The following is a 16,583-nucleotide window of genomic DNA, read 5'->3' as shown; positions in this document are numbered from 1 at the left end:
TGATCTTGGGCAAATTAGCTCAAACCACTTCACAGTGTTGCTGTTGTGGGAGAAAGAATATTAGTTATGTTCACTCCCTTGAGTTACTTATAAAACAGTAAAGGCAGGATAAAAATTAAACAAAACAAACAAAATCGTACTTTAAAAAGGGAGGAAAAGTAAGCCACTTTTATTCGAAGTGGCTAGAAGACTGTGTTGTAAATGGTTGGAAACAGTATGGACAAGTCCCACTGAACATTTTGTGGCATCTCAGATCTCATTTGGTGGCATCTCAGAGCATATTTGAAGGGGTTGAGGTTTGAATCATATATCCAGTTAATGGAGAATGGATTCTTGTAAATGTGTTTTTATTTTCCATTTTCATTTTGTACAGTCACATATATACTGTGCATAACCGGGGCCATATAACAATAAACAATAAACACAGCCATTCCTCTTGTCAATAATACCCCCCAAAATAGAAACCCAATGTACCTCTTCGACCCTCCATACACCTCGTTCTTCCGCCCCCTTCCAACTTTCCATCTTCCCTCCATCATTCCCCTCTACCCTACTTCCCCTCCCCCTCTACAACTCCTCTCTCCCGATACACTTCCTCCCTTCCTTCTCACCCTCCCTCCAATCCTCTCTCCCACCCTCTCTACGCATCTTTCTTCTATCCCACTACTCCTCCCTTCGGTGTATTTCTACTATCTATTAATATATTCAGCTTGTCCTATTTTTACAGTGAAATTAAAGAGCAACAGTATACAAGTGCAGTCGCGTTACTTTAAAATCTAACACATACTATATATCCCCCCTCCCCCCTAACACCCCACCTCCCTTCCCCTCCCCCCAACTTCCCAGAGCCCGTACACGGTATAGGTAATGGAGAGTGGATTAAGGGACCCTGGAGGCTTTTTCTTTCTTTCACCCTTTCAACAATTCAACAACAATCAGATTGATTTTTCTTGCTTTATTTTGAATGGTTGTAGTAATCATTCTTCCCCTGTGTGTAGGTGCATTACTGTCGACTTTATGGACTCCTTGACCTTTCCCAGTGGAAAGACGATGTGCGTTCAAAAATAATACACTTCTTGAACCACCTGATTGACCTTGGCGTGGCAGGGTTCCGAATTGATGCTGCTAAGCACATAAGGCCCGAGGACATAAATGTTATTTTAAGCAAGCTAAATAACCTCAATGCCCGATGGTTCACCAAAGGTTCACGACCTTTCATCTATCAAGAGGTAAATAATAATAATAAAAAAAGGAAAAATCCCAGTATTTGTCCATTGCCCTAAAACATTCAAGTGTTTTCAAATGTGCTGTCTTGCTGCAGCCTTACGATTTGTGCACTGGGGGTCTTAGGAAGAGTAATAGGCCAAACGTCAACAAATCTGATCTATCTATCTATCTATCTATCTATCTATCTATCTATCTATCTATCTATCTATCATCTATCTATCTATCTATCTATCTATCTATCCTGTGCTTGTTTCTCTCCCCCCTCTTATCTCTCTATCTCTCCCTTAACTATCTATCTATCTATCTATCTATCTATCTATCTATCTATCTATCTATCCCTAATCTATCTATTTATCTATCTATCTATCTATCTATCCTGTGCTTGTTTCCCTCCCCCCTCTTATCTCTCTATTTCTCCCTTAACTATCTATGTATATGTATCTATGTATCTATCTATCTATCTATCTATCTATCTATCTATCTCTATCTATCTATCTATCTATCTATCTATCTATCTATCTATCTATCTATCTATCCTGTGTGTCTTGCCTGTCTTGTCTCTCTCTCCCCCTTCTTATCTCTCTATCTTTCCCTAATCTATCTATCTCTCCCTTATCTATATCTATCTATCTATCTATCTATCTATCTATCCATCCATCCATCCATCCATCCATCCATCCATCCATCCATCCATCCATCCATCTATCTATCTATCTATCTATCTATCTATCCATCCATCATCTATCCATCTATCTGCTCACAAAATATGTATCTACAGTAATACAATATGTGCCTGCTCAATATAAATTTCATATCAGATTGCAGCTCTAGTGATTTTAAGATCCAATGGATGTTTGGTGTGTTTCAGAAAAGCAATTCTTTACACATCAATTCTAAGACATTAATTTAAATGACTAGAAGAGCTAATGTGCTTGTTGGCATTTATGTAAAATCTAGGATCTGGATGTCTGGATATACAAACCTTTAATTTTTAAAAAAATATTAATTGATTTGAGGAGAAACTTAGCTAAGGCAATGGAAATTTGGAGGTTTGTCGGGTTTAACTTTGAGGTATTTACATTATTTATAAAAAGGTAGAATTTCAAATGGGCAAGAGCTAAAACGGAGGAGGAAGCATTTTTGAATTTATAGCCCCTTTTTTCTGATCATGATGACGATGAGTTGAAATTAATAGAACAAGCTGTGATTAAGTAAATATAACAAGATGTGTGTGTGTGTGTTATTACAGAGTGCTGATTCTTTCTTTTAAAAATATGATGGCTTTCAAGCATCTTGCCAAAAAGTGCAGAGGTTAATCTAGTGTTATTAGGAAAAGCCTCCACATTCAAGATTATGCAGCAGAAACACTGTAATGCTCCCTATCCATGTTCCTTTGCTAGTGGTGACACATTTCAGAAGGACCACCAAAGCGTGCCTGAACCTATGAAAAGTTTGTGTGGGAAGAAGCATAATTGCAACTAGTACATCTCGTGCAAGATTGCCTAAAATAATCCCCAAGGTGTATGCCAAAAACTAATTTGGTGACTAAATGTTTGAAATTTCTAAATCACTTTTAAGGATGACTCGATACACAGTATAATAGGAAGTGATCACCTCGCCAAACATGCTATATCTTGGAATCCCTTTTCTTATTCCTTCTATACCTTCTCTTGGCTTTTTCCAGGTAATTGATTTGGGCGGTGAAGCCATCCAAAGCTCTGAATACTTCAGAAATGGCCGAGTGACTGAATTTAAATATGGCATGCAGTTGGGGACTGTCCTTCGCAAATGGAATGGACAAAAGATGGCGAATTTGAAGTAATTATTTTTGACACTAACCAGGACCAAAGAGGGATCCAGGTGTAAGAGGGAGGGTACAGGTACCCTTGTGCCTTCAAAAAAAAATTTTGTGTGGGCTTTTGATGAAAAGCTTGGCAACTGTGCTGCTCAAATTGGAAGGGCTGGATCATATCCTCCTAAATAGGCCTACTTTTAAATGTCTTGTTAAATACATTCTTATTTCTTCCTGATTTAGGAGCTGGGGAGAAAGCTGGCACATGATGCCCTCTAATAAAGCCTTCGTCTTTGTTGATAATCACGACAACCAGAGGGGACATGGAAGTGGTGGGTCCTCCATTCTCACGTTTTGGAACCCTAGGTAAACCTGCCCCTATTTTTTAGCATAGTTTATAAAAGCTGTTTTGTAGTTGCAAATTAAATCTCAAACCCAAATGGTGCACATCCCATCAGATCAGAAGTTTAAAAAGTCTTCCCACTAGTAATTTACAAATTAATACTATTTAGAGTGGTAGTCAACCTTTTTATACCTACCGCCCACTAATGGATCTTTCTTGATGGAAAAATTTCCTTACTGCCCACCACTTTTTGCGAAAGTGGGGAACATGAGCATATTTCTTTTTTTTTCAGACATGGGTTCTAAATTTGTTTCACAATTTAACAACTACTTTTACGTTTTGATCTGCACTCCACACAGTGCTTTTTTCCCTCCTCTTTTCCCTTTTATTATAAACACCAAAAACAATGCTGTATTGGGTGCCAATTTTTATTAAGTGTCACCATCAAAACAAAATTCCTTTTCCTGCCTTCTTCTTCTTTACCTTTCTTATAGTATTTCACTATATCAAGGATCTCTTTTTCCCTTTTTTATTTTCTCCTTCCTTTACTTATTTCTTTATTTTATTTTATAAGATAGCAAAACTTAATTTATGAGCCAGACTAAACACTGCTTACTCTCCTCCTTTATTTTATCCCCTTTTCTCTATTTTTCTTCCCTTTTTTTGTTATTTTTTTTTAATCTTTTCCTTTTTATCTCCTTTTTTTTTACCTTCCTTAGGGCAATGTACAAAAGTAAGGCTGAGCTAGTTAGCCCACTTATTATTATTATTATCCCACAACAATTCTCTCCTGCCTCTAACTTTTCTTTCTCCTATTTTACAACTGCTCTGCTCCCCTTTATTTTATAAGATAACAAAACTTATCTGCCTGTCCCTGCTATCAGTTTCCACTTCTCCCCTTCCTCTTCCCACGTGTTTGCTTGTTCGCATGCACACGCACATTGGTTTATTGATGTGTGCGCTCGCGCATGCCCACTCACTCAAAAGGAGGTTTTAACCTCCGAAGTCCCTACCGCACACCTGGAATCCCGAAACGCCCACTAGTGGGCGGTAGGGAGCAGGTTGACGACCCATGATTTAGAGTTTCAGTTGCAGAGGTGGGTTCCTACCAGTTCGCACCTATTCGGTGGAACCGGTTGGTCAAATCTACCGAACCGGTTAGAAGAGGTTCCACCAGTGGACCCGGAAAGCAGGCCACACCTACAGAAGAGGTTCCCCAAAATTTTGAAACCCACCACTGGCAAGGATCTTGTAACTTGACAGCTTTAAGGCTTGCGTGCTTCAATGCCAGAGTTTCTGAATAGCTACTTGGACCGACCTAAGTACTAATTCATAATTTCATATCCGGTCACATGGGCGGCAAGCCACTCCCATCCGGTCACATGGGTGTCAGGCCACTCCCACAAAGGAAGCCACACCCACAGAGTAGGTTCCAACAATTTTTGAAACCCACCACTCTTGCAGACATCTAGTTATCGACATTTCTGCTCCAAAATCTGACTTAAGTAATTCAGTGAAGAGGAGCTGGTGAAAAGGATGCTTTTTAGATCCCCCCGGTGAAGCAGCTTAAGCAAAGTTGGGATACAATGAGAAATAGATGTAATCGCTCCATTGTTTCTCAAAAGTAGTTTAGAGAGGAGGTTCTGCTCACACACAACATACATGCTTTCTGTTAGAGGAGTAACCATACTTTATTTTCAGTAAATCTGGTTATTATTGCATATGTTTGCATGAAACCCTACAGTCAAGATTTTATTTTTAAAAAAAATAAATAGCTTCAGGAGCAGTATTGAATTTCTTTTGTGTCCTTTGATTTTGAAATTCGTAGTTTTCTCACCTTCAAGTGAAATTTGTGCAAATTTCATTATCAAATTGAAGATCGCCATTTAAGACTAGATATGAAAAATTTTATCCACATTGGCAGAGGCAAAACCTAAAATGTATAATTTCCATAGCTGGATGGCTACTGAATTAGAGGCATTTGAAATTTTGATTCTGTGCTCTAGCTTGTGGCCAAATTGTAACATATCCAATTCCCTTTTTAAAAAAAAACAAAATCTTTCTCCCAAAACAGTTCCCTAAATTGTTAATGCATATTTTTATCTTGTGCATTTTTTTTTTTTGTATTAACAAGCTCAGGAATTCATTGATTTGATGCTGTGGCCCTTAGCGGCTTAAAAACAAACATGTAATATACCCTTTTTATCCCATTTTCCTGAACTTATTTATATGAAAATAAATCACATTGCATTCAGTTGGGTGTAATCTCAGGAAAGTATGGGCAGAATTTCATCCTTGATATAATATATCACTGGAAAATCTTTGCAGTATGGACATGTTCCTGTTTTTTGAATGGAAGAGCGAGATGGTATTAAAGATGGTAGTGATGATGACCAAGTGTAGTATAAATCTTCTCCTCCTCATCTCCATAAATGGAAATTTAATTTACTATAGTTGAGCCAGGAATTATGGCTGTTAAATCATATCAGCCATTAAGCGGGTCATTATGTGCTGATCTGATTTTACGACAACTTTTTTCAAGTGGTTGTTAAGCAAATGCAGTGGTTCAGTGGTGGGTTTCAAAAATTGTTTGAACCTACTCTGTGGGTGTGGCCTCCTTTGTGGGAGTGGCTTGCCACCCATGTGACCGGATGGGAGTGGCTTGCTGCCCATGTGACCGGATATGAAGATGCCGACGACACTTGTCAGAACCACCTTAAATTATCTCTCACACAGCACTGGCATGCATAAGAATAGGATGTAAACTTGTTTTTTTTAAAGGCATCTTTGGTTTGCGTTAAAACAACTTCAACACACGCAATGTTCTGATTGCACCACAAACGCAGTCGTCATCCTTACCTTTCACAGAGGCACTGAGTTTTACAAATATGAGCATGATAGTGTAGAATAATCATATCCAAGGACCAGTGGTGGGTTTCAAAAAATTTTGGACCCTCTTCTGTAGGTGTGGCCTGCTTTCCGGGTCCACTGGTGGAACCTCTTCTAACCGGTTCGGTAGATTTGACGAACCGGTTCTACCGAACTGGTGCGAACTGGTAGGAAGGAACCCACCTCTGCAGTGGTTGTTCAGTGAATGTGGCAGTTGTTAATTGAACCCATTATTTGCACTGGGTGCAAAACAATGCCAGTTTCTGACAAAAGTTGTAAATTGTAGTCACGTGGCCATAAATGTGGGCCAGTTGCCCGGGGGTTGGGGGGTGGCCATTGGAACTTTGAATCCAGGTCATAAATAACATTTTGTAGGTCTCTTGTAATTCTGTGTAATCACGAAATTGCTGGTCATTAAGTGCAGATCACCTGTGCTATAGACCCAAATGCTTTGTTTGGAAATGATCCCTCTTGCCCAGAAAACCAGATAAAAATAAGCTATGATTGTTAGGAACATCAGGGGTGGAGGGAGATAATACGAAGCCACCATATCAATTTACTTTTTGGTAAGCTGAATGCTCACACACATGATGGAAGGCGTTTTGTGAGAGTGCCCGTCGCCTGCTTTCAATATTCCATTCAGACAAGTTATTTATTCTGTGTTGGCTCATTTCTGTGTCTGAAAACACATTTATACCAGAACTCTTATCTATTTAATAGACTTTATAAGATGGCAGTGGGGTTTATGCTCGCTCATCCCTATGGATTCACACGAATCATGTCGAGCTACTGGTGGCCTAAAGATATCCAGAATGGAACGGTAACTTTTTGTTACTTTACAAAAAAAATAAAAAAAAAGATATATAAAATGTGTTCATTTTATTTCTAAGCCACTGTATTTTAAAAGATAGTCCCATTACTTTGAAAACAGATTGAAATTCTTGTTTTCACGTCTCTGCTAGTGTAGTTTTATGGCAACCTTTTAATCATTGTGTTTTATATTTTTATCCATTTATTTTGTTTGTGTTCACCTTTAAACAGCTGAGAGGATGTTTTGATGAGCAACTATTTAGATTTTAGTTTATACAAAATACGAATTGTATAATTTCACTTTAAAAAACATTTGCAAAGAAACATTCACATATGGTAGAGAAAATTAACTTTTGCGAGTAGTTTAGCCTAATGACGTTTGCCGTGTCAGCTTAGATTTTTTTTAAAAAGTGTCAAGGATTCTCAAATTTTTGCATAAATTATAATAAGAACCTTGATGGCTTTCCATTATCTAGGTCTGTTGCTCCTAGAAATGTTTAAAAGCCAGATATTATGAATGAATGCAGATATTTATTTAGCAAGTTCAAATCTTGCTGCTTATGGTTTAGTAATGATGTGCCATTTTTTTTTAAAACAAGGACTTGAATGATTGGGTTGGACCACCAAGCAATAGTGATGGATCCATTAAACCTGTGACAATTTATGAAAATCAAACTTGTGGCAATGGCTGGATCTGTGAACACCGTTGGGATGAAATTCGGTAAATGCTTTCAATGCTACCTTCTACAGAGGTTTCTTGAGAGTAAATTTGCTCTTCTGTATAGCTAGGGTTCAAATAACCCATTTTTTTCCCTAAGTAAGCGGATAGATTTTAAAGATGCCTCTCCCTGCAAAATTTTGTGCAGATCCTTTGAGTTATAACTCCAGAGGTGGGTTCCTACCAGTTCGCACCTATTCGGTAGAACCGGTTCGTCAAATCTACCGAACCGGTTAGAAGAGATTCTACCAGTGGACCCAGAAAGCAGGCCACACCTACAGAAGAGCTTCCAAAAATTTTTGAAACCCACCACTGGTGGGTGTGCAATGTCCCACAGTTATCTACACATTAATAATGATCTAGTAATATTTCCTTATACATTTTAGGGACCTTTCCTTACATAATTGATGTTTTCTTTCATACTTTTGGATTTCTAATTTCTGTTTCCGTTATTTGGCAATTGCTAAAACCAATCCCACGTGAACAAGTATTCAAAGCTTTCTTGATTTTAATTGTCAATTTATTTATTCCTGCACATTGTAATATTTATTCATTTACATATCTCTGTTTTTCCACTGTTGTGCAAACACAATTCCAGCAGCTGCTAACATGTGTAAAATTAAATATATATTATACTCCCTTTCAAATAGCCAACAAAATATTTCTGGTTTTAATTCCATATCTTGCTTTACGATTGCTTCTAACCACTAACTTCTGAATAGCTACTTGGACCGACCTAAGTACTAATTCATAATTTCATATCCGGTCACATGGGCGGCAAGCCACTCCCATCTGGTCACATGGGCGGCAAGCCACTCCCATCCGGTCACATGGGTGGCAAGCCACTCCCACAAAGGAGGCCATACCCACAGAGTAGGTTCCAACAATTTTTGAAACCCACCACTGTATAACTCCCTTAATTTGTGGACTTCAGAGCAATAGGAATTGTATCCAAAAGTTATTGTAGACAGCAAGATAAATAGGCAAGATCAGTTGTCAGTGTAGCAACGGTAAAACATATTTTAAGTCCACAAGAGACATTATATTTGGAAGTAACTCAGACAGGTACTTTCTTAATTCACCGAATTATATGTTGCACATTTTTTTTTTACATAAATAGATTTATAAAATTAATGTCAGCCCCATTAGGTAGTGCGGACCTGGAAATCAACTCCACCTGAAAGCAGAAATTACTTTGATTAAGATTGGCTATAATTTCAGAATCTTGCAACTGATTGTGCTGTAATTCTTCCTCCCCCTTGTACTTCATCGAATTAGGGAGGTGTCAGTCTCAGTCTTACATTATCTATCTGTTGTGAATTTAAAATATTTTTTACCCCTGGCTACCCTAGCAACTGATCTTGCATATCTGTCAAGATAATCTTCCGGTAGTTTCTACAGTTACCAGATTGCGTAACGTACATTCCTTAACACTGATCCATTTCCCCCCCACATTTCAGAAACATGGTGATATTCCGAAATATCGTCTATGGGGAGCCAATTACAAACTGGTGGGACAACGATAACAATCAGGTAGCATTTGGACGTGCTGGCAAAGGATTTGTTGTGTTTAATAATGATGACAGGTATGTTTATGTAAAAATTGAAAGAGGCTTGGATTTCTATCTTCTACTATAAACGTAATAGGTCAGAATAATTTGGATTTCATCTTTGGATCAAAACTGATTAACCGTTCAATAGTTTCAACCTGCTGCTTTTCTACTATATGATTGATCATATTGAAAAGGAGTTGAATGTCTGTTGAAACCCTGGATGCAGGGCCGGATTTTCCTATAGGCTAACTAGGCTTCAGCCTAGGGCCTCAAGATCAAGAGGGGCCTACATTCAAATTGTTAGCAAAATTAAAATTACACTATTCTAAAAACAGTGAACACTAAAACACTGAACCGAAAATAAGGAGAAATTCTACGCATATGACTAATAAACAAACATAAAAATGTATTGGTTAAGATCGTTCCAGTGCCGCGGCAGTTGGGGAGCCCGCCCATGTTCCCCGCACCGGCGGTCGGGCGAGAGGCGCAGCCGCTCCCAGTAGCCGCCCCATCGACGCGGAGCCCACCAGCGGCCAGGCAGGTGAGGTTGAGGGGACCGAGCCGGGCAGCTGAGCACAGCAGGGGAGGCGGCTGGCCTCGCTGCCTTTGCCGCAGAGCAGAGCCGCCCTCCGTCGGGAGGCCAGCTATATATATTGATATATATTGATATATATCACAGTAATGATGTATTTTATTGTCTCTCATGTAATTTACAAACTTAAAAATGGGAGGTGAAAGGGCCTCATAAGTGGAATAGCCTAGGGCCTCTTTTCATCTAAATCCGGCCCTGCCTGGATGTCACCATCAGTCACTCATACTCGCCAGCTATCCACAGAAACTGGATTTTCTGATGTCCCTTCTCTTTAGATTTTATAGTGGGGTCATTGGGTAGATGCATTCTAGCTTTTCAGCATACCATGCTAGGTTTTTAACGAAGCTTCTGTGACCCTCCAATCATTGTATAGCAGTGGTGGGATTCAGCCAGTTTGCACCTATTTGGGAGAACCGGTTGTTAACTTTCTAAGCAGTTCGGAGAACCGATTGTTGGAAGAAATTTTCTTTTGTTTTTTTTTTCTGCTTTACAGGCTAATCCTGTAAGGAAGGCAGGAAGGAAACATTCTGGTGTTGTTTCTAGCCTAATCTTTATTGCCCTGCTTACAGAAACTGCCTCTCCGGTTAACCCTTATAACATTGTAACAGCTAAGACGAAACGCCCATCGACGTGAGTGACGTTGAGTTGGCCATGGCCACCCAGTCACATGACCACTGAGCCACGCCCACCCAGCCGTTCATTAGGGCAGAGAACCGGTTGTTAAATTATTTGAATCCCACCACTGTTGTATAGCCAAAAATATTGTAAGGAACACAGATAAGAGTAGAATTCATTTGTTGGAACAGTTGGGTCGATTAAATAATATGGGTTCTTCTTCTGGAGGGTCAGATATCAATGCAAAAACTTTGTTGCTGCTGTTGAGATGCCATTATAGTTTGTCACTATAAACCATCATTCTAGAGATAGTCTCCTCTGTCTCTGCTCCAGAATATCCTCCAACATAGCAAAGTGGGAGAAGAGAATTTGTGTGTTCGTCCACATGTTGTGTAACACTACGGTTGGGTAGAGTTTCAATGGGATGATTTGATCAGAAGATTATTTGAGTCAATTAATCCCATCAAAGCAGAACTGTAAAAGAGACACCACGCTTTACTTATCAGATTGGAGAAGCCAGACACTTTTTGATCCCTTGGCTTGTATTCTACATGTACAGAAACCACTTTAATCAAAGTGTTAGACTTAATTGACATTTCACACCAAAGTGGAGGCATATTTCATTGCCTGCAATATTTGAAACAAAAGTCCGATTTGGAATATGCCCATTCTCTTACCAATGTTTTACCTGGCTATAGCTGCTTGGAATAGTAATTCAACATTCCAAGCTAGGCTGTTACGCTAAGGTGATTTCTACTTTGGTTATACAATACTATGGATTTAATTCCCCAAAAAGGAACTTCAGCATGTGAACATAGCACCTGTCTTAGCACTTTTTCTCTCTCAGCAGCTGTGACTTTTCTGAGGATCACAGAGTATTTTACATGTGTTGTTTGCAGGACATGTTGATTCTAGCACGCTAAGTTCTCACATGTATTTTCATTTAAATGCATTCACAAAAGTAGATGAAATAGAGAAAAAAAGTAGTACGTATATAGACCCCATATGTCAGATCACATAAATAAGATAAAATTTGGGAAATACTTTGAGGTAAATGAGAGGCAATTTCAACTTTTATTTATTTGCCTAGCGTATGACAAGTAATTTGGGACCTGAGCTCGTTATGGATGGGGTTGAATCTGAGGCAACCTGCCTATTACCATATTCAAAAACCATATAAAACTGAAAGTAAAGAAGCCCTTTTATTTATTTTGTCTGGTAAATGGGGTGCATCTCTACCTCATATAGGAGAGAAGCCTGTCTTTGGAGACATAGGCATAGGTAACTTCAATTATTGTAATGGAAATTGTTCTGATCCCCCCTCCTCCGTCCAGTAATGAAAGCCGAGACACACTTAATGAGAATGTCCTTTAATAGCAAGTCCAGACTCTCGGTGGCTGAAAGCCAAGTAAACAAATAGATAAGGACTTTGGCAGCAAGTCCGACAAACCTTGGCAGCAACGCAAACAAACTCTGGCAGCAATCCAGCCTGCCAAGTTCGTTTCTCTTTAGTCCAAGCGTTGACTTCTGCAAGAAGGGCGTGGCACAAGCAGTCTCTTTTATAGTCTGGAGAGGAGCCTAATGACCATCAGCTGAGCGTAATTACCTCCTGTAATTATGTAGTTGTTCTTGACGCCGAGTAGCCCTTCGACGGCGTGCATCCCGGAACAACTCACAGTTGGTTTCTGGATCACTCTCCCTTGTCTCCTCCCCACTGATCCAAGGCTCAGGGGCCACCTGGTGGCCAACCAGTCTCTCTGTGCCCTGCTCGGAGTTGGAACACTGTCCAGGGTCCTCCACATCCTCCAGGGCCGACTCACAGGTCCCCTCGCTGTTGGAGTCTGGTGGCAGCTCCAATGGCTCCTGCTGGGCCACAACAGGAAATATTTGAAGAAAATGGTAGGGAAGACAGTCTAAGAAATTCTGCTGGCCCAGAAATTGGCAGTACTGTCGGTGAACATTGTTTGTTTTAAAACAGCTTTGTGAATGGCCGGTTGACTTCTAGGGTCATTACAACACATGTTAGTTTAGAAAATGATTTGTACTTGGATTAGCAACAGACTTTCAGCATCCGTCAATATAGTAATTTTATGAAAGACTGTAATTGTAATAATAAAAACAAATGTAAACCTAAACCTAAAAGATAGAAAAATAGATGGAGAAAAATAGAAGGTGGAGAAGAAGAAAAAAGGGGAGGGGAGAATGAAAAGTAATAAAGAAAAATTAATCTATAAGTAATTTCCAACCTTCATCACAACAGCTATCAACAATTTTAGTAATTTGTCAACTCCTCTTAAAATACTCTCTTCTTCCCATCTTTTTATCAATAAATGAATCCATGAAGCACAATCATTTCAGTTCCCGGTGTTGGCAAAAGTCCATTCAGGCTAACGGAAATGACAACAAATCTTTATGTTCCTTGATCAAATAAACTAATTTGTATATTCTCTCCTTTTATTCCTATCAGTCTTAAACTTTACTCTGTTTAAATAATGTTGCAAGTTTTTTTTTTTAAAAAAAACTTGATTTTTTTCCCATTCTTTGTCGCTTCCCATGAGATTTTTCACAATTTTAACAAACTTCTATTGGAAGTCCAATATAGGAAAATTATCCAGGTCATTCTCTTGGTTTATTGTTTGTATATCTCTTATAATTATTTAAAAATGTGGTTTCTTTGATATGTCCAATATAATATCTTTTTTTCCATGTTTTTCTGTACATTCAAGTGTAGCCTATCATTTGTAAATCCACTTCCAACTTCTTGATCATGGCATGTAAAACATGTTTTACTTTGTTTTTTACTTGTTTGTTGCTTCATTTGTTTTCACGGCCCGGTTTCTGGCATGCCACAGCCCAGTGCTGGTCCATGGATGGGGTGCGGGACTTCTGCTTTAATATGTCCAATGTTAGAATATTTTGCTCCATTCTGTATTTTATAAACTGTCCTTTAATTGTAATATTTTAGCAATAGCAATAGCAGTTAGAGTTATATACCGCTTCATAGGGCTTTCAGCCCTCTCTAAGCGGTTTACAGAGTCAGCATATTGCCCCCAACAACAATCTGGGTCCTCATTTTACCCACCTCGGAAGGATGGAAGGCTGAGTCAACCCTGAGCCGGTGAGATTTGAACAGCCGAACTGCAGAACTGCAGTCAGCTGAAGTAGCCTGCAGTGCTGCATTTAACCACTGCGCCACCTCGGCTTGACTAAAACATACGATAAATAGCAATAGCAATAGCAGTTAGACTTATATACCGCTTCATAGGGCTTTCAGCCCTCTCTAAGCGGTTTACAGAGTCAGCATATTGCCCCCAACAACAATCCGGGTCCTCATTTTACCCACCTCGGAAGGATGGAAGGATGAGTCAACCCTGAGCCGGTGAGTTTTGAACAGCCGAACTGCAGAACTTCAGTCAGCTGAAGTAGCCTGTAGTGCTGCATTTAACCACTGCGCCACCTCGGCTTGACTAAAACATACGATAAATAGCAATAGCAATAGCAGTTAGACTTATATACCGCTTCAGAGGGCTTTCAGCCCTCTCTAAGCGGTTTACAGAGTCAGCATATTGCCCCCAACAACAATCCGGGTCCTCATTTTACCCACCTCGGAAGGATGGAAGGCTGAGTCAACCCTGAGCCGGTGAGATTTGAACAGCCGAACTGCAGAACTGAAGTAGCCTGCAGTGCTGCATTTAACCACTGCGCCACCTCGGCTCTCATTTTGCTTCCTCTGGTGTCCGATTTTTAAAATACTATCTTAACATGTTTTTTTAAAAACTAAGTAAGAATTTTCCAATTAATTAATAAATAAATTGCAATTAATTCCAAAATCTTATTTTAAATTTAACTGGACTCTTAGTCCATTCGTAATTTCTTAAAACCAAGGTTTTAATCAACCTTTTGCTGTTTATTCCAATACTTTAAATAAAAGCTCAGCCAGGGCTGCCAAATTTGTTGGTTTCTAATAGCTGAAAAAGCAGTTAACTAGCAATTTCTAAAAGTGATTAGAAAAAGAAGGATGCAAACTTAGTGGTCTTTCAAAGATACCAAGCAGGGTTTGAGCAAGATGAATATTGTCTCTCAGAACTCTAAACACTCTGGAAGCAACAGTCTTCCAGTATCCTTGTGAGGAGCCGCCGTCTGGAGTATATCTGAGTGATCTCAAATAAACTCATTGTCCAGAGAGATTTGAAAAGCCAGTCGAGTTGCCAGCTTTTCATTCCTTGCCACAGTTTTCAATCTGAAATTTCTTCCTCCAGAAGTCAGTTACTTACAGATTTTCTATTCTTGTGTATCCAGTCTAAAAAGGGATATATACTTGTTGCATGACCCGACAAAAGCGCGCCCGACAACAGCGCACCGACAAAACCACGTCGATAAAATCACGATGTTGATAGCGCGCCCACAAAGGCGCGCCGACAAAAGAGCGCCGACAGAAGCGCCATTACGGTTAAGGTAAGGGTTAGGTTCAGGGTTAGGGTTAGGGTTAGGGTTAGGATTAGGGTTAGGTTCAGGGTTAGGTTCAGGGTTAGGGTTAGGTTCAGGGTTAGGTTTAGGTTTATGTTCAGGGTTACCTTTAGGGTTAGGTTAAGAGCGCGTTTCTGTTGGCGCGCTGTTGTCGGCGTGCTTCTGTCCTCATTCTTCGGCACGATTTCGAACTCGCACTTTTGTCCCCGCGGTTTTGTCGGCGCACTTTTGTCAAGCGCGCATTTGTTGGTGAACCTACTTGCTGCTAATTTTGCCATGGATTGATGTGAGTGGTTAATTCTGCTTTTTAACTTTTCTCTAAGTTATGAAACCACATAGTCACTGAAGGTGAAAAAAGCCTATTAACAGTTTGGGAATAAGCTGAAAACATTCTTATTTATTCAGGCTGCTTAATGTTTTAGTATTTTAATATTTTATATTTCTTGATTTAATGTGTTACCATTTTATTGTACATTTTATGAGACGTTCGTAGCAATGGGTGGCATATCATTTTCTGAATATAAATGAAAGAATAAAATTATCTTTTATCATACAGGAACTTGTCAGTAATCCTTCCAACTGGACTTCCTGCTGGGGCTTATTGTGATGTCATTTCAGGACTAAAGGAAGGCAAGACTTGTACAGGAATTCAAATCCATGTGGCTGCTAATGGCATGGCACATTTTCAGATTAATTACCAAGCAAAACATCCCTTCATTGCAATTCATGTTGAAGCCAGACTGTAATATATACTGATGAACATTTCTCCTGTTTGATTGGGTTCTCTTCTCTGTGTATTATAAAGCTGATTTTATACATTATTATTTATTACTTCTATAGGCTGATTCTATCATAACTCATGATGTTATACAATGTAAGACAACGTACAGCAATGCAATTCAAAACAATACCAAAAACATGTGGAATAAAATAATATAAACTTTAACAGATCAGTTATCCTGCAAGGGATCCATTCCTATCCATTTCTAATCCAAGACCCGGGAGAAGAGCCATGCTTTTAAGGATTGTTTAAATATAGTCAGTGAAGTCCATGTGAATATCTGGGGGAGGGTGTAATTTCAAAGAGGATAGTAATAGAAATAGCACTTAAACTTTTATACAGCTTCACAGTGCTCTACAACTCTTCTTAAGCAGTTTGTAAAAACTGAGTCAGCCTATTGCCCCCAACAATCTGGGTCCTCATTTTACTGTCCTCGGAAGGATGGAAGGCTGAGTTAACCTTAAGCCGGTGAGATTTGAATTACCAAACAAGCAATGTAACAAAGAAGGTTTGCTTCCTGAGTCTTAACCAGGTGACATTGCCTGATTTGTATGGGATAGATGGAAACTTGTTCTGACCCCCTCCTCCATCTAGTAACGAATGCCGAGACAAGCTTAAGTGGAATGTACTTTAATAGCAAGACACCAAGACCTCGGTGGCTGAAAGCCAAGCAGAACAAACAGATAAGGACCTTGGCAGCAACTCAGACAAACTCAGGCAGCAATAAACACAAAGAAGGCTTGGCAGCAATCCAGCCTGCCAAGCTCACAGTAATGTCCTCCGACATTCAATCCTG

At 39.4% G+C, this 16,583-nt stretch overlaps 1 protein-coding gene across 1 annotated transcript in view; it reads left to right on the top strand.

Moving 5' to 3' along the window:
* Positions 1-16,399, top strand: part of LOC116508894 (pancreatic alpha-amylase-like) — a 25,986-nt gene extending 9,587 nt beyond the window's left edge. Inside the window, exons 2-8 of the mRNA XM_032217696.1 lie at positions 999-1,229; positions 2,912-3,045; positions 3,263-3,385; positions 6,972-7,071; positions 7,661-7,782; positions 9,240-9,365; positions 15,563-16,399. Coding sequence (XP_032073587.1) covers positions 999-1,229; positions 2,912-3,045; positions 3,263-3,385; positions 6,972-7,071; positions 7,661-7,782; positions 9,240-9,365; positions 15,563-15,752 — 1,026 coding nt within the window. The 3' untranslated portion in view covers positions 15,753-16,399. The remainder of the gene's footprint in view (positions 1-998; positions 1,230-2,911; positions 3,046-3,262; positions 3,386-6,971; positions 7,072-7,660; positions 7,783-9,239; positions 9,366-15,562) is intronic.
* The last annotated feature ends 184 nt before the right edge of the window (positions 16,400-16,583 follow it).

Source organism: Thamnophis elegans, chromosome 5, assembly GCF_009769535.1.
Source record: "Thamnophis elegans isolate rThaEle1 chromosome 5, rThaEle1.pri, whole genome shotgun sequence".
NCBI classification, from domain to species: Eukaryota; Metazoa; Chordata; class Lepidosauria; order Squamata; family Colubridae; genus Thamnophis; species Thamnophis elegans.
The sequence above is the reverse complement of the archived record's forward strand: the minus strand, read 5'-3'. Positions and strand labels throughout refer to the sequence as shown.